Source organism: Serinus canaria, chromosome 25 (genome assembly GCF_022539315.1).
Source record: "Serinus canaria isolate serCan28SL12 chromosome 25, serCan2020, whole genome shotgun sequence".
Taxonomy (NCBI): Eukaryota; Metazoa; Chordata; class Aves; order Passeriformes; family Fringillidae; genus Serinus; species Serinus canaria.
In genome coordinates this window covers 13,157,858-13,181,867 of record NC_066338.1, presented here as the reverse complement: position 1 = coordinate 13,181,867, position 24,010 = coordinate 13,157,858, and the positions used below count along the sequence as shown (strand labels likewise).

General features: G+C 47.5%; 6 protein-coding genes across 8 annotated transcripts in view; 4 read left to right on the top strand and 2 right to left on the bottom strand.

The window, feature by feature from the left end:
* Window positions 1-447: 447 nt before the first annotated feature.
* LOC108963481 (scale keratin-like) lies at window positions 448-1,810 on the top strand. Its single transcript, XM_018924220.3, has 2 exons — window positions 448-486; window positions 1,026-1,810. The coding sequence occupies exon 2, from the start codon at window positions 1,105-1,107 to the stop codon at window positions 1,447-1,449; it is 345 nt and encodes a 114-aa protein (XP_018779765.3). The 5' UTR covers window positions 448-486; window positions 1,026-1,104; the 3' UTR covers window positions 1,450-1,810.
* A 2,078-nt stretch (window positions 1,811-3,888) lies between these two features.
* On the bottom strand, window positions 3,889-6,312 carry LOC103823938 (scale keratin-like). Its single transcript, XM_018924257.3, has 2 exons — window positions 6,155-6,312; window positions 3,889-4,894 (listed from the first exon to the last, which is right to left on the bottom strand). Exon 2 carries the CDS (start codon window positions 4,870-4,872, stop codon window positions 4,504-4,506), a length of 369 nt encoding a protein of 122 aa, XP_018779802.3. The 5' UTR covers window positions 4,873-4,894; window positions 6,155-6,312; the 3' UTR covers window positions 3,889-4,503.
* A 3,726-nt stretch (window positions 6,313-10,038) lies between these two features.
* The window catches only part of LOC127060649 (scale keratin-like), a 38,187-nt gene continuing 24,215 nt past the window's right edge, over window positions 10,039-24,010 (top strand). For all 3 annotated transcript variants that reach the window (XR_007779815.1, XR_007779816.1, XM_050984587.1), the window contains exon 1: window positions 10,039-10,198. Coding sequence is in view for 1 of the 3 variants with exons in the window: in XM_050984587.1 (XP_050840544.1) it covers window positions 10,054-10,198 (145 nt within the window). In the remaining 2 variants the exon portion in view is untranslated. The remainder of the gene's footprint in view (window positions 10,199-24,010) is intronic.
* LOC103823997 (scale keratin-like) lies at window positions 12,506-14,868 on the top strand. The gene is made up of 2 exons (XM_009099198.4): window positions 12,506-12,640; window positions 14,011-14,868. Exon 2 carries the CDS (start codon window positions 14,038-14,040, stop codon window positions 14,506-14,508), a length of 471 nt encoding a protein of 156 aa, XP_009097446.2. The 5' UTR covers window positions 12,506-12,640; window positions 14,011-14,037; the 3' UTR covers window positions 14,509-14,868.
* On the bottom strand, window positions 16,005-17,508 carry LOC127060652 (scale keratin-like). Its single transcript, XM_050984593.1, has 2 exons — window positions 17,471-17,508; window positions 16,005-16,925 (listed from the first exon to the last, which is right to left on the bottom strand). The coding sequence occupies exon 2, from the start codon at window positions 16,902-16,904 to the stop codon at window positions 16,383-16,385; it is 522 nt and encodes a 173-aa protein (XP_050840550.1). The 5' UTR covers window positions 16,905-16,925; window positions 17,471-17,508; the 3' UTR covers window positions 16,005-16,382.
* Window positions 19,694-21,818, top strand: LOC103823996 (scale keratin-like). The gene is made up of 2 exons (XM_018924254.3): window positions 19,694-19,790; window positions 20,952-21,818. The coding sequence occupies exon 2, from the start codon at window positions 20,972-20,974 to the stop codon at window positions 21,467-21,469; it is 498 nt and encodes a 165-aa protein (XP_018779799.3). The 5' UTR covers window positions 19,694-19,790; window positions 20,952-20,971; the 3' UTR covers window positions 21,470-21,818.

Sequence of the window (24,010 nt, the reverse complement as noted above, 5' to 3'; positions counted from 1 at the left end):
CCTAAAAAGTGGACGTGGATTTCTCCTGGAAAACTCCCAGGTTACTCCCCCTGGACATTTCATCCCAAATTCCGTAGGAAGGCGCCTCCAGTCGGAGCCACTGTGGGTCAATAATGGCAGAAATTGCACAATTTTTCCTTGGAAAAAGAGGGGTGGGATCCGCGCTCTGTCAGCACCTTGTGTTGATGCCTCACTCTGAGCAATCGTGAGGCAATCCCAGAAGTAGGAAAAAGCAACAATGAAAATGAAGAAAAATAAACCATTAGTGTGCCTGAGTAATGCCGTGGATGTAACAACAACAGTAATAATTGCTGAGCGAAATAATCACTTTATCTGGGCCAGTGAGAGGTGGAGGGAATTTTTCTTGGATCATTCATCAGCCGTGGATGTTTCAGCTCCAGCTGATTGCCCAAGAAAAGGTATAAAAACCCTCTCGGCTCTGGGCTGCTCCAGCAAACCCTCCCGACTCGCTCCGAGCTCACAGGGGTAAGTCCGAGCCTGGAATTGCTCCTGGAACTGTCGGGATCTGAACTGAGCTTTGCTTGGGTCCAGAATTGTGGGGCCAGCAGGGCCAGGGCAGGGATTGGGGTTTACTGGTAATTTTGGGGGTTACTGGAAATTTTGGGATTTACTGTTCGTTTTGGGATATACTGTTCGTTTTGGGATTTACTGCTCATTTTGGGGGTTACTGCTCATTTTCGGGGTTACTGCTCATTTTGGGATTTACTGTTCATTTTGGGGGTTACTGCTCATTTTGGGGGTTACTGCTCATTTTGGGATTTACTGTTCATTTTGGGGGTTACTGCTCATTTTGGGGTTTACTGGTAATTTTGGGATTTAGTGTTCGTTTTGGTGGTTACTGCTCATTTTGGGATTTACTGTTCATTTTGGGGGGTATTTTTGTTTCAAATTGACTCCATAATTAAGAGTGGGGAGGCGTAGGAGACAAGGACATGAGAAGATGGAAAACCCCAAATTTTGAGCCTCTTTGTGATCTTTTTGCCGTCTGCTCTTTCTCCTCCCAGCCCAACCTCCATTAAATCGGTCTCTGACCTTCCTGCTGCCTCGGCTTTGTGGTTCCAGACCCATCCCCAATCCCAGAAGATGTTTTCCTACAGACAGAGCTCCAGCTCCCGCTGCCTGACCCCCTGCGGGATCTCCTGCCCCCAGCCCTGCGCCGACACCTGGAACCAGCCCTGTGTCACCTCCTGCGGGGACTCCCGGGCTGTCATCCACCCTCCACCCGTGGTCATCACCTTCCCAGGGCCCATCCTCAGCTCCTGCCCCCAGGAGAGCATCGTGGGATCCTCAGCACCCTCAAACTTCCTGGGATCCGGAAACTTCCTGGGATCCGGAAACTTCCTGGGATCCGGGAGTTCCTACGGCTCCTACAGTTACGGGAGGTCCTACTCTTCCTACGGATCCTCTGGGAGCTGCAGACCCTGTTAAGCACCCCAGGAATCAGCAGGAAAAGCCAAGAGCCACCACGGAGCCTCCACAAATCCTGGCAGTTCCCGGAGCATCCTCAGCCCCGCGCTTTTATGCAAATTCCATTTTCTTTTTCCTTTTTTCTTTTCACCCGAGGCTCCTGCAAATAAAACGACCTCGGAATGGTCCCATCCATGATCCCTGGCTGGCTGAAAGTGGGATGAGATCGTGTCACCTTCCCATGTCCAAAAACCCAAGCGTCACCCCTGTGGAATGCCCAGCCCTGGAGCGATTCTTTCCTTCATTTCCCGCCGGGTTTTCCATCCCCACCGTGATATTTCCCTTCCCCCTTTCTCATTAAACCTTTGCGCATCAAAATCCAGAGTTTTCCTGTGGTTTTTATCCATAATTTTGGGGGTTTTCTGCCAAGCTGGGTGAGAGTGGCATCTTCCACACCCGGAAGGTGCCCAGGTCCTTTCGGTCGGTGACACAAAGTCATTCCAAGAGGGATAAAGAGATTTTGGAACTCTCCCAATCCCAATCCCATTCAGATCTTCCCTCAGGGCAAGCGTGGCCGTTCCCTGTTCCCAAAGAAAGTCAAACACGGATTATGTGTGTCTCAATGCCTGCCTCGGGCTGCGATTCAATTACAACCCCACACGGTAATTTTACAGGTATTTTTCATTGTTTAAAAGCAGCCTGGGGGAAAAGGTTTTCATTGGAAAACTTCCCTTGGAAATTCCCACAGGAATTTCTTTACCTGAGAGGCAAATTTTTGGTGGAATTCTGTGAGTTCCTTGAACTTTCCCATAAATAAATTAAAATAAATTAAGAGTTGTTAAAGTGTACCCTGCAGAGCAACCCACTCTCCCCTGGGAGGGTGGGGAAATTCTCTTTTCCAGGGAATTTCTGGCTGGCCCCATCCCTGGAATTGTCCAAGAACGAGCTGGAGCAACCTGGGATGGGGGAAGGAGTCCCTGCCCATAAACCAAAGATCTTCAAGGTCCTTTCCAGCCCAAACCATCTTCGGGTTCTATGAAACCCCAAAGATATTTATTTAACCTTTAATTCCTTCATTCTCTCTGGGCTTGGAAGGAAAAGAAAGAAACGGAGGAGAAAGATCCGAAAATGTCTCAGAATTAAGGGGGTTTTCTCCTCCTTTCTCCATCTCTGTTTTGGAGTAGCCTCTGGTCCTCTGACCCCTGATCATGGAGCCAATTTGACACCAAAATCATCACTTTTCCGGCCACTGCAACACTGGGATGTGTCTGTGGCAACTCCTGAAGTTCTCGGGCACAATTTGAAGCAGAGCAGGACAGAAAAATTCCGATGGTGGCAACTGAGGCTCCTGATCCACCTGCCACCCAAATAAAGAATTCCCAGGAGAGGGGAAAAAACTCCGAGGATGAGAAAAACTCTGCTCTGAACCCCAGAGGTCACTGTGCCCTTGTCTTACCCCTGCTCAGTGCCAGGACAAGGGAAGAGCTGTTAATTGAGATGCAATCAGCAGCTGACTCATTAAAGGCGTTGCTAACACCCAATCCCAGATCCCGATGCAATTAAATCTCTCGTGTTTGATTTCCAGAATTTATTTAATGGGTAAAATGTTTATTTCGTGGTTTTTAGGTGCTCCGGGCTGGTAAAATCTTAATTAATGGGGTTTTAGGTGCTGCGGGCTGGTAAAATCTTAATTAATGGGGTTTTAGGTGCTGCAGGCTGGCAAAAATCTTTATTTATGGGGTTTTAGGTGCTCTGGGCTGGTGAATTCCCTGCCTTGGAAAACAAAGGACCAGGGATGTGCCCTGCAGGATTCCAGCATCCTTCCAGGGCCAGATTCCCGTGGGATTGGCAAAGGGAGGATTTGCCATTTTTCTCATTTTGCAATTGGAGGAGCTGCACTTCAATTTTTTTTCAGGTGTTTTAAACGAAATTCTCCATCAGGCACACTGAAGAAAATCGTATTATTTAGTTCATTCCCTCCTTTTTTTTACTTATTAAATAGGAATGTCTGGAATCTTTGATTTTTGTGGTGTTCAAGGGGCTTTGAGCAACCTAATCTAGTGAGAGAAAACCAGAGGTGTTGGACTGGATGACCTTTGGAGGTCCTTCCCAATCCAAGCCATTCCCTGATTCCATTAATTCCTAGTTAATAATAATAAAAAACCAGAATAATCCTGCCTGATAAATTCCCCATGTCCTGTCAATTTTGCTCACGGCCTTTCCAGCCCAAATGAGGCTGGAATTCTGTTATTTTAACTGATTTTTTTTAACCTTCAAAGGGTGGAAAGATGCTTCTGAGGAGTTTTATTGCAGAAACATTTGGAAAACCAAATAAACTCAGGCTGGGCTCCTCCTTGTGGAGCAGCCTGGACCTGCCTGTGGGCAGAGCAGTGTGTGAAGGGAAAAAATGGGGGAAAAAGGGGGGAAAAGGGGGAAAAAAGAGAAACCAGGAGGCTGCTGTGTGATGCAACAAAGTTTTAATGAGCGAGAAATGCCCCTTTGCAAAGCCAGAGATCACAGAAGGTAGAAAATCAATTCCTGGACAATTTTGGGGGAAATCCCAGATAATTTTGGGGAAAATCCATTCCTGGATAATTTCGGGGAAAGTCCAACCAAAGTCCTGCTCTGAGATGTCCTCAGCTGGTTTCTCCTGGTTGTTGTCCAAGGATATTGGTCATTGTGGGTGAAATCCATGGGGAATGGGCTGTCCTACACCGGTCCAATAAATTGGGAATGCCGGAACTGGGAATAGGCTGTCTCACGCTGGTCCAGTAGATCAGGAATGCCAGAACAGGGAATGAGCTGTCCCACACTTGTTAAACAAACTGGGAATGCTGGAAAAGGGAATGGGCTGTCCCATGCTGGTCCAATAAATCAGGAAGGGGCTGTCCCCACCAGTCCAATAAATCGGGAATGCCGGAACAGGCAGCGAGAGCAAACAACGAGGAGGTGCCGAACAAGGAGGAGAAAGATCGGGAATGCGAAGGAGGCCGCGGAAACGCCGACCCCTCACGCTTGTGGCCGTGGATTTGGGCATTTGGGCATTCCTGGGATTCCCTGGAGGCTCCGGTGCCCTCAGCAGGGCCCACAGGAGCCGCGGAGGAGGCGGCTGAAGCGGCGCGACGCGGAGGGGACGCAGGAGCCGCCGGCCAGCGCCGAGATCCCGTATCCAGAGCGGGCGCCGTATCCCGGGAAAGCCGTGGAGCCGTAGAGACTCCCATAGGCCAGGGAGCCCCCAAAAGCTGGGACTCCAGCAGATCCCACCACGGCCTGCTGCGGGAAGGAGCTGAGGATGGGCCCGGGGAAGGTGACCACCACCGGGGGCGGCTGGATGAGGGCGGTGGAGTCGGCGCACTGGCGGACACACGGCTCGTTGCAGCTGTTGGCCAGGGGCTGCGGGCAGGCGATGCCACCGGTGGTGGGGCAGAGGTCGTAGCAGGACATTTCCTGGCAGGGGTGGAGGTTCCTGGAAGGCAGAGAAGGAGCTGCTGAAAACTGAGGATTTATGGAAGGGGCAGGTGGAGGTTTGGGAAATGCAAGAAGACATCCCAGGGGGAAAAATGGGAGTGGGACAGGAGCAGGTTTGGGGTTGGGAGAGGTGGGACGGGATGGGAGATGGAAATGGAATGGGATGGGATGGGATGGGAGATGGAAATGGGATGCGATGGGATGGGATGGGATGGGATGGGATGGGATGGGATGGGATGGGAGATGGAAATGGGATGGGATGGGATGGGATGGGAGATGGAAATGGAATGGGATGGGATGGGATGGGAGATGGAAATGGGATGGAATGGGAGATGGAAATGGAATGGGTTGGGATGGGATGGGATGGGATATAGAAATGGAATGGGATGGGGTGGGATGGGATGGGAGATGGAAATGGGATGGGAATGGGGCTGGATGGAAATGGGGTGGGATGGGAGATAGGACAGAGATGGGATGGAAATAGGATGGAGATGGAAGTGGGATGGAATTGGGATGGATATAGGATGGGATGGAGACGGGATGGAGTGGGATGAAAGAGGATGGAAATGGGATAGGAAAGAACAGGATGGGATGGACATGGGATAGGATGGAGACGGGACAGGATGAAGTTGGGGTGGGATGGAAGGAGCACAATTCCTTTATCAGATAAAAATATGGATTTAAAGCATTTTTCCATCTGAATATCTGGGCATAAAAGCCTTTGGTTTAATTTTTTTTCCAGTAAAAAGTAGAAATATTATTTTATTCACTGGGTCAGAGCACGAATCTACTTTCCTTCATTTTGGCTGTGGTGAAAATAACTAAATAATTAAATATTTTTGTATATATAAATGACTGGAATTAAAATAAACTCTTTCTTCAGCTGGATAGCTCAGGACATGGACGAATTTCCATGATTCAGTCACGGACTGAAATGCAGGAAAATTCAGCATTTTAAAGCTTGTGCCATCCTGAGTTTTCATTCTGCTGTCAGTCCAAGAATGGCCAAATACAAATAACAGGGGAAAAAAAAATTCCAAAATAAAAAAAGCCTCACATGGATTTGGCTCCTTAAGCCTTGCAGTAAAATACTTGTCAGGATACAGCAAAAATGAAATTTTAAAGAATAAAAAGAAGAACACAGGAAAATTAAAGCCCTGAAAATTAATGTAATAGCTGCAAACAGCAACTGGAATAAAAAATCGAAAAGCAAAGGCATTCTGGAGCTGGGAGAGGAATGAAAAGGCATCGGGCTTACCTGATGGAGAGGAGAAAAGCAGGAGAATGATGGAAAAGCTCCGCAGAGCTGCTGCTTTTATACAAACCCTGGGATGCCCCGGGGCTGAACACGCCGAGCCCGGGAGTCGCCACCTCGGACGAGCCCAAATCACTCCCCAAAGTGACGAAACTCTCCTGGCTTTGCAAAACCACCCTGAATCTCTGCCCAGCACATTCCAGCTGCCGGCTCCCTTTCATCTCGGATCCTGATGGAGCAGCTTCATCCCTCCCAGGGGGGAATTAAATCCCATTTGCTAAGCCCTTCCTTCATTAGCATCATTAATGATTTTAATCAGAGTCAGAACCTGCTGCCGTGCACAGGTTTGGGATTTGGGGCTCCGGATCTTGGCTCTCATCACTTCTGCTCCCAGATTTTGCAATGGAATGCTTGGAGAGGTGCAAGGAGCCTCCTGATGGGTTTTGCACCCACAGCCACAAACCTTAGGTCGTTGTGGGAATCGTGGATTCGCCACTGGGATTGGGAAATTCCCGATTTTCCTCAATGCAGAAAACACAATATTTTAGTACCTAAAACAGGGCTGAAATTAAAGTTTGGGTTTGTTTTTTTTATTTTCTGGAGGGATATCAGTGTTTGTTTTCACAGATGAACATTGCCAGGTCCCACCTCAAACCCCAACATTTGCTGTGGATGAGTTATTAAATAAACACATTCCCACCAGAGTTACACTGAAATTGGGAGGTTCTTTCCCCCAAAGTTTGGGATGTCCCCAGGGATGACAGGAATAATTCCCCCCACAAAGCATCCAAATATTTTTTTGGCTGTGTTTTTAAGCAATTCCCAAACCCTCCTTAATAGTTTATGCGTGAAGTGGGGTGTGATTATTGCAATAGAAATATGTGGTTGTGTTCTAACAGCCCAGCATTTTGAAACATATTTAAAATTAATCCGAAAATTATTATTAAAAATAAAACATTAAAAAAAACTTGTCCAAGTGAACTCGTCCTGTTCCCTTCACCAGCTCATGGCTTCTCACCTCAGTGGATTTTCTTGTCTAATTTAAATTTTCATTTATTTGGGTGAGTTTCTTCTTCAGTGCTGATGTTTTAACTCACGTTTTCTCTGTCTGTAGCCTGAACATCTGTGAGACAAAACACAGATCTGGACGGTTTCAAAAATTTCTATAATTTCCTCTGAAAAATTCTGAATGGTTTTGTCCAAATCCAAATTCCAGCAAGACATAAAAGCTGCTGATTTCACAAGGAAAGCACTGAGGTTTTCATCAATTTTTTATCCACCATGGGTGAAGAAGAAAGGAAAAAATCTTGCACCTTCAAGCAGATGAAAATGATGATTAACACCTGAGCCAGCATTATTATGCCAGCTAATGAGAGGTGAATAAATGAAGCAGCAGAATCCGTGCTGTCATTCTGAATGTATTTCATGGAACGTTACCAGGCGTGAACCTCGGCCAATTAAAGCGCTGAGATGAAAGAAATCTTTGGGTTGTAATTTGCATTTCGTGCAGCGTCAGAATTTGAATCAACTCATAAACAGAAATATTGAGCAAAACCCTTTCGTCACCGCGAGGCGACCCAGGTGTGATAAACGCGCTAATGGGAGCCTCGCGGTCTCCAGCAGCTCAGAGGTTGTATCAAAAACCCCTCCTCGAAACTGCCTGGAGTTCCACAGAATCCCAGAGTTGTTTAAGTTGGAAAAGAGCTCCGAGGTCACCGAGTCCAACTGGGACCACCCCCAACCTGGTCGTCCAGACCAATGTCCAGGAATTCCCTGGACGCCTCCAGGGGTGGCCACTCCAAACCTCCCTGGGCAGCCCCTTCCAAGGCCTTTCCAGGAGGAATTTTCCCAGATTTCCAGCCCTGACACAGCTGAAGGTCATTCCTTCCTGTCCTGTCCCTGTTCCCTGGGATCAGATCCCAAATCCCCCCTGACAGAATCCCCCTTTTCTCCAGGCTGAGCCCCCCCAGCTCCCTCAGGATTCTCCAGACCCTTCTCCAGCTGCTCCAGCCCCATTCCCTTCCCTGGACATTCTCCAGCCCCTCTGGGCTCCCTTTCCATGAGGGGCCCAGAACTGGACTCCGGATTTTCCCATTTCCGTGAGATTTCCAAGCTTTCCCCCTTGTCCCTCAGAAGGTTCTGCTGGGTGATGGCCACGCTCACGTCACCTGATGACTGTCACATTTCCCGATGACCAACTCAAGGAATGCCCTGACCCGAGGGTGGTGGCTCAGCCACCATCCAGTGTCATCACACGGATCCTTTGTCCCTTCCCTCAGGAAGCACCACAGGATCTCCGTTAGAGCCTGGCTTAAACTCTGCTTAAGGGCTCCTTTTGTAACCTGAGCTTTTCTTACCCTGCTCTTCACCACCACAGGTTTTCTGGCTGATTTTTCAGGTCCTGGCAGGAGGTAGACAGATTTTCTGATTGATTTATTAGGTCCTGGCAGGAGGTAGACAGATTTTCAGACTGATTTATTAGGTCCTGGCAGGAGGTAGACAGATTTCTCTGATTGATTTATTAGGTCCTGGCAGGAGGTAGACAGATTTTCTGCTTGATTTATTAGGTCCTGGCAGGAGGTAGGCAGATTTTTCAGAGTGATTCTTAGGTCCTGGCAGGACGTAGAGCATCGACTCCATGTGTCATTTGGATACCACAGGGGGAGCTCTGGGTTCTGCTGGGAGTCATTCAATTTTGCAGCAGGTTTTGCCTTTTTTAAATTCATGTTTTCCCTTCAGTTTTCTGCTCAGAAGTTCTCTAAATGTGGTGATATTCAAAAAAATCTCCGCAGGAAAATGCGTACCCTGAGATCTTTTGGCAGCTGAACCAGATAAGGAAAACTCCCTGTGAGATAAGGATCTGCTTGAATCAGGAGGTGGCTTTGTGCTTTGCTGATGACATAAGGAGATAATGACATTTATGGTGCGGTGCTTTTGTTGGGTTTTAGGCTACTTATAAAACGTGGACACAAATTCTATTTCTATTTAATATATAAATTAATTAAACCCATGGTCTTGACGATCCTCAAGGCTCTTCCAACCCAATCCAGTGATTCCATGAGGTCCTTGTTGTGGATTTAAAGAAGTTCCCTCTGCACACAGGGCTCATCATGTAGAGGAAACTTCTGATCCCCTTTGGCCACCGTGCTGTGACCACGCTGCTGTTCCATAAATGCAAATTTACTGAAATTGTAAATTCATGGGTAAGAACTCCCCATGAAAAGATCTCCATGGAGACTTTCCCCTCTGGGCAGGGTTTGCTCAATGTTTTTGCAGCCTCATGCAGAGCAGGGAGCTTTACCCAGGTTGGCAAACTCAGGGTGGGTGAGGACACAAAAGCCCAACACAAGGATTTTCAGTGATGCAACAGATTTAATGAGAATGAAAAGAACACAAACAGCATGGTAACATCAGTATTGTAAATGCAGGCAGAACCTGAAAGACACTTCAGTCTGTCACTGCAGTCAGCCACAGGTGTGATAAAGAAGTTAACAAGGAATTGAACTCAAGGAGGAATCAGTTAAGAATTTAAAGGGAAGAAAAATCGGCATTTTTCTTTTCCCTTCTACATCATCCAGAGGGTTTAGCAGGAGCCCCAGAAGCCGCGGCCGTAGCGGCCGTACCAGGAGGAGTAGGGGCTGAAGTAGCCAGAGCCATACAGGCCACGGTAGCCCCCACAGGACCCCAGACCCCCATAGCCCCACAGACCCCTGTAGCCCAGGTGTCCATAACCCCCATATCCATAGAGACCCCCGTAGCCCAGGGGTCCATACCCCCCATATCCATAGAGACCCCCATAGCCCAGGGACCCGTAGCCCCCATAGCCCAGGGAGGTCCCCGAGGCTGCAAGGACGGGCGCTCCAGCAGATCCCACCACGGAATCCTGCGGGAAGGAGCTGAGGATGGGCCCGGGGAAGGTGACCACCACGGGGGAGGCTGGATCACGGTGGTGGAGTCGGGGCACTGGCGGACACACGGCTCGTTCCCGCTGTCAGCCAGGGGCTGGGGCCGGAGGGCGCCGCAGGAAGAGGGGTACAGGTCGTAGCAGGACATCTTGTAGGGGTTGGAGGTCAGCGGATGCTGAGGAGTGAGCAAAAGGCAGAAATTAAATGGTTAAAAGATTTCGCAGTTGGACGTGTGGATAAGAACAATTGTTATGTCTCAAGTCTTGGTTGTCTTTCGTTCTCATCAGCGTTTTTGTAAATCACTCGCTCTCTGAGCTGTCATCTCTCCTGGGATCTCATTCCTAATTTCTTGTACTTCATTCCCACCGTAGAAAACCCATAGAAAATTCTCATTTGCTGAAGAAACCTTCTGCAAGGTTTTGGAAGCTGCTTTGTTTCCTAATTCTAAATTTTTCTAATTTCTTCTAAGAAGAAAGAATGATTTTACCATTCTGAACTTATGAATGTCCAGCACCAACTAAAAATAAAACCATCACAAAATAACCCAACTATTAAGAATCTTAGAATCCCTATGGATGATCCCAACCTTGATTAAGACCAGCAGAGAAGAGAGACTGGAATTTTCCAAGAGAAAATTCCAAGGGGAGAGATCCTTAGAACGGTGCTTACCTTTCTCACGGAGGTGAATGAAGCGAGGAAGGCGAAGTGAAGAGCCCCAGGTTGGGAGAGCTTTTATACCATTCCCAAGATCCTGGGGAACATCTAAGGTGCAATTTGGGGATGTGCATAATTGGGACAAACCCCAAATGAATGCGACACGTAGGTCTTCAAAGTTCTGATGACTCTTTGTTTATTTGCTGGTCCGAAGTCTCGTGAAATGTGATAGGTGTGTTTCATCAGAGCCCTCTTTCATCTGGAATGGTGACAAGTCATCCTCATTCCTGTTATCATTCCATTCACAGCCCTGGCATTACCGCAGGAATTATCCCAACGCTCTTCCGGAGCTTCTCCATCGTTTATGGCAAAACCCATCTGCTCGCTTGGGCTCACCTGATGTGCACCTGATGAGCTTTTTCCATCTAAAAATCTGGAGAAAAAATGATTTAGAGCAACTTTGGGGTGGTCATTTTTGTCATTATCACTCTCTGCTTAATGCGAGAACAATATGGAACCCAAAGGAAGGCATGGAAAGCATCCCGTGGTCCTTAAATGGTTTTTGTTACAGAAACTTGGAATTATTTGGGTTGGAAAAGCTCTCCAAGACCATCAAGTCCAGGCTGAGACCGACCCTCATCCAAGGCCATTCCCTGTTCCCTGGGACCAGAGCCTGTGGTTGCCCCATCCCTGGAATAAAATATGTTTTGAATAAAATATGGTTCATGAATTTTCATCTTTTATTCAGAATTTGTTATTTCAAATTCTTTTTCATTGGGAAAAAACCTGAAGGGGCACGAGCCCCCAGTATTTGGCCTTGAACTGATGATACCAAGGACACAAATATCTCAACTGAGGTGTTTGAATGTGATGTCATTCCATAATTGTGAGGCATCTAAATCCATCTCTGTGCCTTTAATCTACTGGATCATCTACAGGATTTGCATGAGCTTGCTCCCTGGAAGCTTGAAAAGATTATTGTCCAAAACCCCCTGCCCCCCAAATGCTGAGAACGCCACCTCACCATTTAGGGATCACCTATGGCGTGGAGTCTACAATATTAAAATGGCCCACCCGTGCATGAGGCAAGAAGGAGCCTTTGCGTCGCACGTTCCAAATTCCTGATTGTTCCCTCACCCCAGAAATTTCCAGCTCAGCCCTTTTTGGGATTTATGACTTGTGTATCACAGGAGCTCACGAATTCCTAAGAACCAGAGGCAATAATTCAAAACATTTGCGTCACATTTTGACTTTTGCACCAGAGGATCCATTTTTTCCCAAAAAATCCCACCTTTCCTCAGGCCCGTTCAATGTTCTCAGGTGCCACCTTTGTCCAGAAAACATCGGACCCTCAACATCTTGGAAAAGTCTCTTCAGGACCTCCAATCCCTTCGTGGTTTTCATTAACTTTGTGAATTCATTCCTTGTTTATCTCCCAAACCCAAACAAGCCTCAGGAAGACAAAGGTTCCTCTCTGTCTCCTCCATGAAACTCTGTGGACCTGGCCAAAATTTAGGATTTCACTGTTTTTCCTGCACAGGTTTAAATTCCAGTGGAATTTGTGATTCCAATGAACCCATGAGCCACTCTCCAGGTATTCAGTTCATCCCGAGAGGAGCTGTCTTGGCAATTCCTGATGTAATTCCAAGGAAGGGACAGGAATAATGCCGGGTGTTAATCTCCCCCCGAGTTCGTCACAAGATGAAAGAATTCTCTATAATCTCATGTGATGCCTAGATCATTATTACAAACAAATTTGCAAGGCCTCATAAACGCCAATAATGACCCCAATAATTTCATCATCGTGATGGTTGCATGAGTTTGAAATTGGGGCGGGCAAGAGATGCTGATCTGGTACCTCCAGCTGATATAAAAGCTCCTCTGTCTCCTCACTCCTCCAAACGCTTCCCTTGACTTCTTGGAGACTTGGGTAAGTCTGAACCTTCTCCACTGCTCTTGGTGTATTTTTTATTGTTGGCTTCAACTTGAGTTGATGTCCAACACCCTTTCTGTTGGGTGAATCTGCATGGACTTGGGAAAGATCGAGGACCTTTCTGTCTTTTTGGTGTGTGGAGTTCTTGGTGTCAGGAGCTCCAGACCTTGGAGCAACTGGACAGTGCTCTGAGTCAACTGAGGTGACTGGATCTCCTCCCCTATGGAGCCAGGCTGGGAGAGCTGGGAATGTTCAGCTGGGAGGAACGGAGGTTGTGTGGAGATGTCAGGATCTGCAGAGGTTCCAGGAAAGCTGGAGAGGGACTTTCCTCAGGAGCTGCCGGGACAGGACACCGGGAATAGTCTCAGACTGACAGAGGGGAAATTTGGGTTGGATATTGGGAAGAAATATTTCCCTGTGAAGGTGGGGAGGCCCTGGCACTGGATATTCCATGGATTCTCCATCCCTGGGAGAGTCCAAAGTCAGATGGGACAGGGCTTGGAGCAACCTGGGATAGTGGGAGGTGTCCCTGCCCATGGAGGGGGTGGGACTGGATGATCTTAAGGGTCTCTTCCAAACCAGGCAATTCCAAGGTTCTCTGTTTAGCTCTAAATAACCCTGCAAAGAGCAGGGAGTTGGACTTGAGACTTTTGAGTCACTTCCAGCTTGAGGAAGCCTGTGATTCTCTGATCCTCATTTTGATACGTTTAACCCATCTCAACATTTGCATAAAATATTCAGGGTTTGACAGGGGTGTCACCCTTGCAGCCGTTCACACGTGATAAAGCCATGTGTGTCTTGCTACCACAAATCCTCAGGCTCTCCTTCACCTTCTTGCTTTCAAGTTCCTCCTCAGAACTCAGTTAAGGATTTACGGAACGTTGTTGGAGATTTGTTCTTTATTGTCTTGTCAAATGCCTTTCTGGGAAAGCCAGGTGCTCACAATCCTATAATCTGTTGTTCCCTTGACTCTCAGCAAAATTGGGATGAGTGGGAAGATGAAGCTACTGTAATTAAGTTCTCTATAAGCTCCATCTCATGCAAACCTGCTGAACCCAAATCTGAGTTTTCCTAATGAGTCATCCAATGACCTTGGACAAAGTCACTTTGCTCTCGCGGCTTTTGCTTCCCGGGTTTCAGTTTAATGAGGAGAAATCAGTCATAGTTCTCTGCAGGGTGTTACGAGGGACAAGGCTTTTAGAACATTCCCCACTTGGTCTTGTGTGTGTACAACCTTTAGAGAAATTTTGAAAGAAAAAACTCTTTTTGAGAAAAAGAGAGCACTGAGATTGTAAAGTTCTCAGAACACTCTACTCGTTATTTTAATTTAAATTGCTGAATTTTGAACTCCTTGCCTTCTTTTTTAGCTTGTGTTGACCTCCAATCCCTACAAGATGTCCTGCTACGACCTGTACCCCTCTTCCTGCGGCGTCCTCCGGCCCCAGCCCCTGGCTGACAGCGGGAACGAGCCGTGCGTCCGCCAGTGCCCCGACTCCACCACCGTGATCCAGCCTCCCCCCGTGGTGGTCACCTTCCCCGGGCCCATCCTCAGCTCCTTCCCGCAGGATTCCGTGGTGGGATCTGCTGGAGCGCCCGTCCTTGCAGCCTCGGGGACCTCCCTGGGCTATGGGGGCTACGGGTCCCTGGGCTATGGGGGTCTCTATGGATATGGGGGGTATGGACCCCTGGGCTACGGGGGTCTCTATGGATATGGGGGTTATGGACACCTGGGCTACAGGGGTCTGTGGGGCTATGGGGGTCTGGGGTCCTGTGGGGGCTACCGTGGCCTGTATGGCTCTGGCTACTTCAGCCCCTACTCCTCCTGGTACGGCCGCTACGGCCGCGGCTTCTGGGGCTCCTGCTAAACCCTACGGAAGCATCCCGGACTAAGGAATCACCGGCAATGGAGAGATACAATCCTGGCCCCAGAGGAGGTGTTGTGACCATGGCCACCCCACTCAGGTGGAGCCAGAAGCACACAACTCCTCCTTGATTCGTTCGCCTTCTACTCGCTGTCTTCTGGGCTTTTTTTTTTCCATCTGTGTGTGTGTAATATGTGGGATGAAACAATGACTCATCTTCTTCTAAAATGCGACTTCACTGTCCAACTGGAGAAGAGCAACCACGGAAGGAGTTGACTGTGATCTGATATTCTTCATACTCTGCAATGCTTTTCTGTGAATGCTTTTTTCTCATTAAAGTCATTCTGTTCTGCAAAAAACAAAGTTTTAGTTTCAATTTCTCTGGCTGTGGGTTCGCAACACTTCTCTCTGTACAGGGTGGGGGAAAATACAAATCCTTAGACTAGGCTGAGGTTCAGACTTCAAAACCACCTGGAATGTCTTAGCTGGGAGTGAAGTCAGCCACCGTTCCTTGATCCAGAATTTGGGAGCAGGAATTCTCCCTCCCCAGCTGTCCTGGGGCTCAATAATAACATTACAGAGTCATGGACTCATGGAATGGGTTGGATTGAAAGGACCCTAAAGATCTCCTCCTTCCACCCCCTACATGGGCAGGGACACCTCCCACTAGACCAGGTTACTCCAGCCTGACATTGGACACTTCCAGGGATGGGCAGCCAGAGATTCCCAGGAAAACCTGAGCCAGGGCCTATCCACCCTCACAGGGAAAGATTTCTTCCCAAAATCCACCCTAAATTTGCCCTCTGTCCCTCCAGTTCCTTCTCCAGCTTCCCTGTAGATCCTGGAAGGTGGAATCTCAGCAGAGCAAGAAGAAGGGTGGATTTGCTCACAGGTTAAGGCATTTTCTACCTTTTCATTTTTCCAGGTACCCTTTTCCCAGGTTCTCTCTGCTCCAGCTTTTCTTGCTGGTGTGAATGAATCCTTGAAGGAACTGTTTTTCCATCAGAAGCCATCCAACACTTCACATTTCATAATTATTCAGAAAGATTTCAGATTTCAAAGCTCTACTCTGTGGCCCAGACAACTTTATTTAAAGATTTGAGAGGAAATTGATTAAACTTTTTGCCAGGTTGTTCCTGAGGACAGAATTTAGGTATTTGAGGAAATATTTGAGTCAGAACACGAAGCTCAAAGAGATGAAAGCTTTACCTGTAAGAATTTCATATAAAAATTTAATCTTCCCTGTTTTTTTGGGCAGGACATTAATCTCCATGTTGTAGGGACAGGTTGGATGAAGCTCTGAGCCACCTGGGCCAGTGGGAGGTGTCCCTGCCCATGGCAGGATGTGGGATGAGATGAGCTTTAAGATCCCTCCCAACCCAAACATTCCATGATTCCAGGATATTTTAGGCTGTTACTGACACCTGCACAGGTGAGGCTTCTCCAAAGGCAAATAACAACGGTGAAAACAGGAGAAAAGACCACCAGAACATGGCAACTTTGATGCAATAAACTTTTAATGACAGCAAGCAAAGCAATGCATTTGCAAAATCTCCCAGCAAGAAGCTCTCCTCCAGCCAGAGGTACATTCACATGGGATTAATTCGGGTTCTGGGTTCTCTTCCAAATCCCAGCTGTTCATGTGAACAAGCAGGACCCATTTTGAGCCCTTTTGTTCCACATTTACCCCAGGCAGCACAGAAATGGGGTGTGAGGAGCTCTAAGGCAGACGTTGAAAAAGGAGAAATCCAAAAGGGGCTGCACAGCTACAAATCCAAGGTTTTGGGATGGAGCAGCAGTGGTTCCAAGCTCTTTGGCTGTGAAACCACCACATTTCAGCTGTTGGCGAGACATCACTTGGGATTCTTCCCTCGGGTTTAGCAGGAGCCGCAGCTGCCGCGACGGTAGTGGCGGTAGCGGGAGGACCAAGAGCTGCAGGAGCCAAAGGATCTCCCAGAGCCAAACAGACCCCGGTATCCCAGGGAGGAGCCCCCACAGGACCCCATAGCCCCATAGCCCCCAGAGCCAAATCCTCCATAGCCCCTAGAGCCAAATCCTCCATAGCCCCCAGAGCCAAATCCCCCATAGCCCCCAGAGCCAAATCCCCCATAGCCCCCGGAGGACCCCGAGGCTGCAAGGACGGGCGCTCCAGCAGATCCCACCACAGAACTCTGGGGGAAGGAGCTGAGGATGGGGCCGGGGAAGGTGACCACCACGGCGGGAGGCTGGATCACGGTGGTGGAGTCGGGGCACTGGCGGACACACGGCTCGTTCCCGCTGTCAGCGATGGGCTGGGGCCGGAGGACACCGCAGCCACCCATGAGGCTGGAGCCACCAATGAGGTCAGAGCCACCGATGAGGCCAGAGCCACCAGTGGAGCACAGGTCATAGCAGGACATCTTGCAAGGGTGGAGGTTGATCTGTGGAAGGTGTTAATTTGTATTAATTTTAAGGAAGTAGCAAACTTTAGGCTGTGCTGAAGCACTCTAAGGGTATCAGTAATAAATCTGGGAAGGAAATGTATTTCCTTTTTTTATTTTTCCTGTGGCTGTGATCTCCAGGCTACTCTTGACTTCAGTCCAACAAAGTGTGTATTCTTCAGCTGTATCTTTGAATTTCCAGATCAGATTGTTTCATCAGTATTACATTACTCTTAGCTGATGATTTCCGCTCAGATTTTATCTTTCCTGTTACAAATTCAGCAAAACTCTCAGTTTTGTGGCTACTAAATGTAGCCACATGTAGAGGTTATTCTTTATCTCCTAAAATACAAAGAACCCTTTGGAGTGCTAAAATAATACAAGTTCGGGTTCAATACCACTCAGTGAATCTCTCTCGTAAAAGATATAGAAATAAATGAGAAATTAAACACCAAATATCCTGCAGAGCAGCAGCAGCCTGACCAAACCCCAGATTTCTTGACAGAAAATTCATTTCAGAGAGATTTGAGCCAAACGTGACTTACCTGGTTCACAAAGGCAGAACAAGTGAGAGAAGTGGATGGAAGGACCTGGTGCAGACACCTTTTATAGAGCTCCCCTCTTGCCCACAGGGCACTGGGCACCTGATGCGCCAGCTCATAATTAGGTCCCAACCCCAAATTGCAGGCCACATAATTCCCCAAAGTGCTGAAATTGTCTTTGCTTATTGCTGGTGCATTTCAAACCCACACATAGCGTGAGCTGCACATTCCATCCCAGACCTGTTGTCTCCAGGCTTTATGTGGGGAATTATTTTTTATGATCCCATTGCTTTCCTTAGCGTTAGGGGAGGAAATAAAGATGGCTTGATTTATTTATGAGGTCTTCATAATTAGGATGACTGAAGGACAGTCATGGTTTCGTCCAGGTAAAGGTCCCTGAGTGAGATCAACAGGAGACACGGAGCCAATGGAGTTTCTTTTAGGAACTCAGATGAGGACTGGAGACAAATAACAAAGGGAAAAGCATTGGTTCTGCAGGCTCAGCATTTCTCCCTCCAACCACTCAAGGCAAGGCAAACACAGCAGTCAGGAGCATCTTTGAATGGACTTTATACCATAAAATGCTATCATGGAAGGGGTTGGGTTGAAAAAGACCTTAAAGATCATCCAGGGACGCCTTCCATAGACCAGGGTGCTCCAAGCCTTGTCCATCCTGACCCTGGACACTTCCAGGGATGGGGAATCCATGGAATATCCTGTGCCAGGGCCTCCCCACCCTCAGAGGGAACAATTCCTGCCCAATATCTCATGTAAACCTCCTCTCTGCCAGGTTTAATCCAATCCCTCTTTTCCTGCCAATTCAACCCTTAGAAGAAATCTCTCCCCATGTTCCTTTTCCACTGGTTCTCTTTCAGCTCCTGGGAACAGAAATATTTCACCTGGCAGCCACAATTCCATGGAAATTGAGTTTTCTGAGTTGTTTCATCGAGCTTTGGTGCCCTTTCATTTCTCATGCTTTCCCCTCCTATTTTTACATGTTAGAGACACAACATTCTGTGTATTCAATAAAAAAGAAAAATAGATTTTATTCTTAAGGTCAAAGACAGGAAGGTCAATGTTACAAACCAAGAGCTGATTATGGGAAAAACCCAAGTGGCCTCAATTCATGCATTTTAATGAGATAATCTCTTGTAATTGTGGGGTGTTCACACCTAGGCACAGATTTTATATAACTCTGACACAGTAGGAACAAGTCAGTAATGGCTGTTGAGGAGGAGCTTAAAAATCCCTTGGAATGTTCTTGTAAAACTTCGCTGTGAATTTTTTTTTTCCAGGATAATGGCACAGGAACTCCCCCTATGTATCTCCAGATTTGAAAAAGCTCATAATTTATAAATAATACACGGTATGAAGATAACCATGTGGGTGATTATGATAACAATGATAATGATAGAGTAGGACAATCGTGGTGCAAACAGAGAGAGAAACCTCAGCAAATCCAGCATTTGCTTTTCCCAGCAGATCCCCACCTCGTAATTGCTCTGTGCTGAAAGACACAACAAGGATGGGATTAGCTGCAAGATCCTCTCTAAAAACAAAGGGGTTTTATTTCCATTACAGTTAAATTTGGGAGTTCTCCCATATAGAATCATGGATTGGTTTAAAATTGGCAAGGACCTCAAAGACCCTCTTGTTCCAACCCCTACCATGGACAGGGACAGCTTTGACAGTCCCAGGTTGATCCAAGTCGGCATTGAACACTTCCAGACATGGAACCATCTCAATTAAACATAAATTTGATTATTAATTCAATGTAACCTGTGATTATTTTGAGCTTTCCATTCTAATCCTTCCAATCGTAAAGAATCATAAAAATCTCTTCCTTCAGAACTAAACTCAGGTTTAAACTGTGGCGTAAGGGTCAGAAAAAACATAAGACTGTTCTGGATATTTGTGTCTCCAAAACATTCTAAGAGTTTCATAATTTCTGTCAATGTCTGAGCATAATTGTCTTATAAGACGGTACAAAAATATTGGTGTGTCAATATCTCAGTACATGGTGTCACCCCAGAAAACTGACACGAATTCATGAATCATGTTTTAGGATGAAAGATGCACCAATTTCACCCATCAGCGTTCCAGATCAAAGGACCTCGTGTGACGTAACGCGACATTTGAAATCAAGAATAAACACAAAGAGGAACAATTTCGTCACTTTGAGGAGCAATCAATACAAAAAAAATGTTCTGTGTCAACTAACGAGCTCCTCTGAGCCCTCAGGCAAGTCTGAAGTGTATAAAAGCCGTCTCCACTTGGGGTTCTCCCAAACGTCTTCCCTTCACTCGTTCTTCTCAACGACTTGGTAAGTCTGGAGCTGCTCTTTGCTGCTTCTGGAATTGCTCTTTGCTGCTTCTGGAATCTCTCTTTGCTGCTTTTGGAATCTCTCTTTGCTGTACAATTCCTCCGGGGTACTCTCTTCCACTGGGAACTCGCAGGCAAAATTTTAGGTGAAGAGATAAACCTCGCAAAAAACCTTATGGGAGGCTGCTCTCTGCTTTCGAGGCTGGCGTTCTGTTCCAAATCAAACCAAAAGTTCCTTATCAGAAAGTTCTGTTGGATACTGGGTGGCCTTCACCAGTTGTATCCATAATGTAAAAGGTTCTACGTCTATTCCTATCCTCGGTTTGGTTAAATGGGTGACTGGAAATTATTTGGAAAGTTTAAATCTTCCTGGTCCACCGGGAAATGTTGAGTTTTGAGGCAAACCTGCCATTAGATCCAGTTTGTTTTAGAAAAAAATCTAACAGAAATCTGAAATGCTTTTAATTCAAGATAAATGGGCATGAACACCCCAAGAAACCAGGCACTGGCTTGGAGTAGGACACAAAGAATTGAGAACTGTTTCAAATGCTCTGCATTAGATTTATTTAAGATTAAAAGGGATCCTGGAGGGAACTTAAGGAGCTGAAACGTGAAGCGCTGGGTTTTTCCAAGCTAATGAGGGCAAGTGGTTTGGTGTGAGAATTTTTCAAAAGAGTTCGTTGCCAAAACTCAAAATACTGGGGTGTTAAGCTCATTGTGGGGATCTCCAAGCCCTGATTCAATGTTTGGAAATTTGGGACAATCATCTTTGGAATTCTCTTGTAATGGTCTCATTTAAGAAGCTACTGAGTGAATCTGAACAGACAATGAGTTATAATCCTTGTTTAGACAAGGATCAGCACAAAGGAGATCAGTGGGAATGAGGAGCCAGAGTCATGAAATCCTGAATAACAACACACTCAACTCCTGGAGAGGAGTCCCACTCCTTGTTGATCCCCTGACTCACCAAAGTGCCCCAGCAAATCATTTTTGTTCTTATAATTTAAGAACAAATAATTGTTCTTATTCAATTTTCATCTTTAAGAGACATGGGGAAATTCCATTGTTTCAAACCTCTCCTGCCTGGGGAAAAGCAGCCAGCTCCAGAGCCCTTTTCTGTCCGTAAATAACATCTTGTACTTGCTCCAATCAACTCTTGCAGATCAACCTCCACCCTACAAGATGTCCTGCTATGACCTGTGCTCCACTGGTGGCTCCGGCCTCATCGGTGGCTCCGACATCATGGGTGGCTCCAGCCTCATGGGTGGCTGCGGCGTCCTCCGGCCCCAGCCCATCGCTGACAGCGGGAACGAGCCGTGTGTCCGCCAGTGCCCCGACTCCACCACCGTGATCCAGCCTCCCGCCGTGGTGGTCACCTTCCCCGGCCCCATCCTCAGCTCCTTCCCCCAGAGTTCCATGGTGGGATCTGCTGGAGCGCCCGTCCTTGCAGCCTCGGGGTCCTCCGGGGGCTATGGGGGATTTGGCTCTGGGGGCTATGGAGGATTTGGCTCTGGGGGCTATGGAGGATTTGGCTCTGGGGGCTATGGGGGTCTGGGGTCCTGTGGGGGCTCCTCCCTGGGATACCGGGGTCTGTTTGGCTCTGGGAGATCCTTTGGCTCCTGCGGCTCTTGGTCCTCCCGCTACCGCCACTACCGTCGCGGCAGCTGCGGCTCCTGCTAAACCCGAGGGAAGAATCCCTTGACTCAGCAAATGGCACCAGTGGATCCTCATCTGAGCTCCTGAGGAAGGGGCAGAGTGTCAGAACTTCATTTCAAACCATGGAGACTGAACCCCTCTAGAAATTCTCCTTTTTGTTTCCTCCTTCCATTGTTCGGTCTCCTCTTCCCTGCCCTTTCCAGCGGCCAGATGTGTGGCTCCACCACCCACTGGCTTCTCCCTGAAACTGCTGCCTCCTGCCACAAGGCTGAGGGAGCAGCTCTAGTGAGGGACAACCTGCTTGTCTTTGCCTCCCGTGTCCTCCTCCACTGGGGCCTTCCCTTCCCTTGCAATAAAAAAATCCTGCATCCAACACCTGCCTTTGTTTTTCTGTTAAACTCCAGAGTGGGATTCCTCCCCATCAGAACCGTGTTTTGGTCAGACCTGCAGCTGAGAGTCCTCTATGCCTTACACTGATTATTCCAGTTCTCAGACTTCCTTTTGTTATTCCAAATATTTCCATCCAGTTTGGCGCCGGGACAGGGAACTGTCACATCCCCAAGGCTGCCAGAGCTGAAGGACAATTCTCTCAGGCACAGGATGGGATTCCTGGGTGCCTGTGCAGGGCCAGGAGTTGGATTCAATCCCCGTGTGGCCCTTCCAGCCCAGGATATTCCATGGTTATTTTTTAAAGTCGTTAATTTAGTGCTGGAATTCCTTTTAATTTTACACCTTCCATTCGATGTATTAGAAATCATCCAACTGCCTTCAAAGACAGAGCAAAAAAATACTGCCTGAAGTTCTGCCAAAGCACGTTCTGAAAAGGAATGATAGGAGGAAGATGAACAAAGGGAAACAATTTTTGAGATAGGTATCTGATGAGCAAAGATGAGGCATTACCTTCTCTTTTTTCGTTAATCACTGTCATGATAAAGTTGCCTCGGGGAAGGTTTGGCTGAACCTGTCATCACGTGAGGCAAAAAGAACATGAACTGATGCATTAGAGAGGATTTACCTCTTTCTTCACTGGCACTCTTTCAAAGAAATTATCTTGATCAGTGTCAAGGAACAGCAAATCATATTTTTCACAGGTAATTTCAATATTCTTCCTTGTTTTGGACTGGATTTCTCAGATGGCCGTAAGTAATGAATTGAAATGAAAATTAGTCCGTGGTACCTGTGAATGCTGCTTTTATTTTCACAAAACAAGACTTAATTTTATGGGTAAACAAACACTTATTTGAGAATATTTTGATCAAAAAACCCCACAGAATTTAGGTTGGAAAAGACCTTTGAGATCATCCAAGCAGTGCTGGATCCCCACCAGGTCACCAAGCCAAACATCCAGGAATTTCTTGGACATCTCAAGGGATGGGAATGCCAAACCTTCCTGAGCCCCTTCCAAGGCCTGACTGCCCTTCCCAGGAGGAAATTCCCATGTCCAACCTGAACATCCCCTGCTGCATCTCCAAAAGCTCTCCCCTGGCAGGTTCTCCTCTCTCTCCCTGCCTCATCCTCCCTGTCCCCTCTCCTCTCAGCCAGGGCAGCTCCTGGAACAACTTTACAAAATGCCGATGATTTTCCCTCCGTTTCTCTTCTGATCTTTTCTTCCACCTGCAGCCTCCAAGAGGTGCTTGGGTGTAAATCATGAGCCCAGCCGAACACCTGAGCTGTGACTGCCAAATTTCATCTGATCCTCTCAGCCAGGCAGTGCCAGGCAGGTACCAGCCTAATTAGGTGTTGTGTCAGGCAAGCTCTCAGCCCAAGATAACGCCCCTGAAGAGAGCCATTAACACTAGGGAACAACGATTACACAGCTTTAATTTGGGCTGGATGCCTGCACAGAGTGAGCTCATGTCTGATTGCAAAATCCAACAAAGGGCTGACCTTTCTCTCAGTGTCTACTCCCGAGTTATGGGGTGGAGGGAGTTCACGCCATTCCTTACTCAAGGATCCATCCCGAAAAACCTCTAATTATTCATCTGCATTCCTGGCACTGGCACATCTTTTGGGAGCCCTGATAACAGAAAGCTGAGTGACACCAAGCCAGAGGGAATCAGAGTTTCAGACTGGAAAAACGAGGTGGCTGAACTGCTGGGAGCAGCAGTAACGGAGTGACCATCATGGGATGGGTGCCTGCTGACTGCAGGGAAAGGAGGTGGTGCAATGGCAAGGAAACCTTCCTGTCCCTCCTTCCAGGAGCCACCTCAGCATCCTAGGAACAAGGAAAACACCTCCAGCATCATCGAGTCCAACCCAGGACTGATCCCCATGTTGTCAAGCAGCTCAGGGCACTGAAGGTCACATGTAGTTGAACCATCTGAGCCACCACTGGTTCCAGTGACCTCTGCTTGAGTCCCCACACCTCTCACACTCACAGTCACACAAGGATTTCTCACTGCCTCGACACCAGGTTTTACAAAAAGAGTCTCAGACCTCTGGATGCTTAAAATAATTTAAATCACGGGGCAAAAACAGAATACCAGCTAGAGACAGTACCTCTAAGGAGGGACAAACAAAGGGCACGTTGGGATTTTAAACTCTCAAGGCCTGGGGCCATCAGCT

Bases quoted from the DNA above. Each gene is read 5' to 3' on its own strand.
- LOC108963481 (XM_018924220.3), top strand. From the start codon at position 1,105: ATGTTTTCCTACAGACAGAGCTCCAGCTCCCGCTGCCTGACCCCCTGC.
- LOC103823938 (XM_018924257.3), bottom strand. From the start codon at position 4,872: ATGTCCTGCTACGACCTCTGCCCCACCACCGGTGGCATCGCCTGCCCG.
- LOC103823997 (XM_009099198.4), top strand. From the start codon at position 14,038: ATGTCCTGCTACGACCTGTACCCCTCTTCCTGCGGCGTCCTCCGGCCC.
- LOC127060652 (XM_050984593.1), bottom strand. From the start codon at position 16,904: ATGTCCTGCTATGACCTGTGCTCCACTGGTGGCTCTGGCCTCATCGGT.
- LOC103823996 (XM_018924254.3), top strand. From the start codon at position 20,972: ATGTCCTGCTATGACCTGTGCTCCACTGGTGGCTCCGGCCTCATCGGT.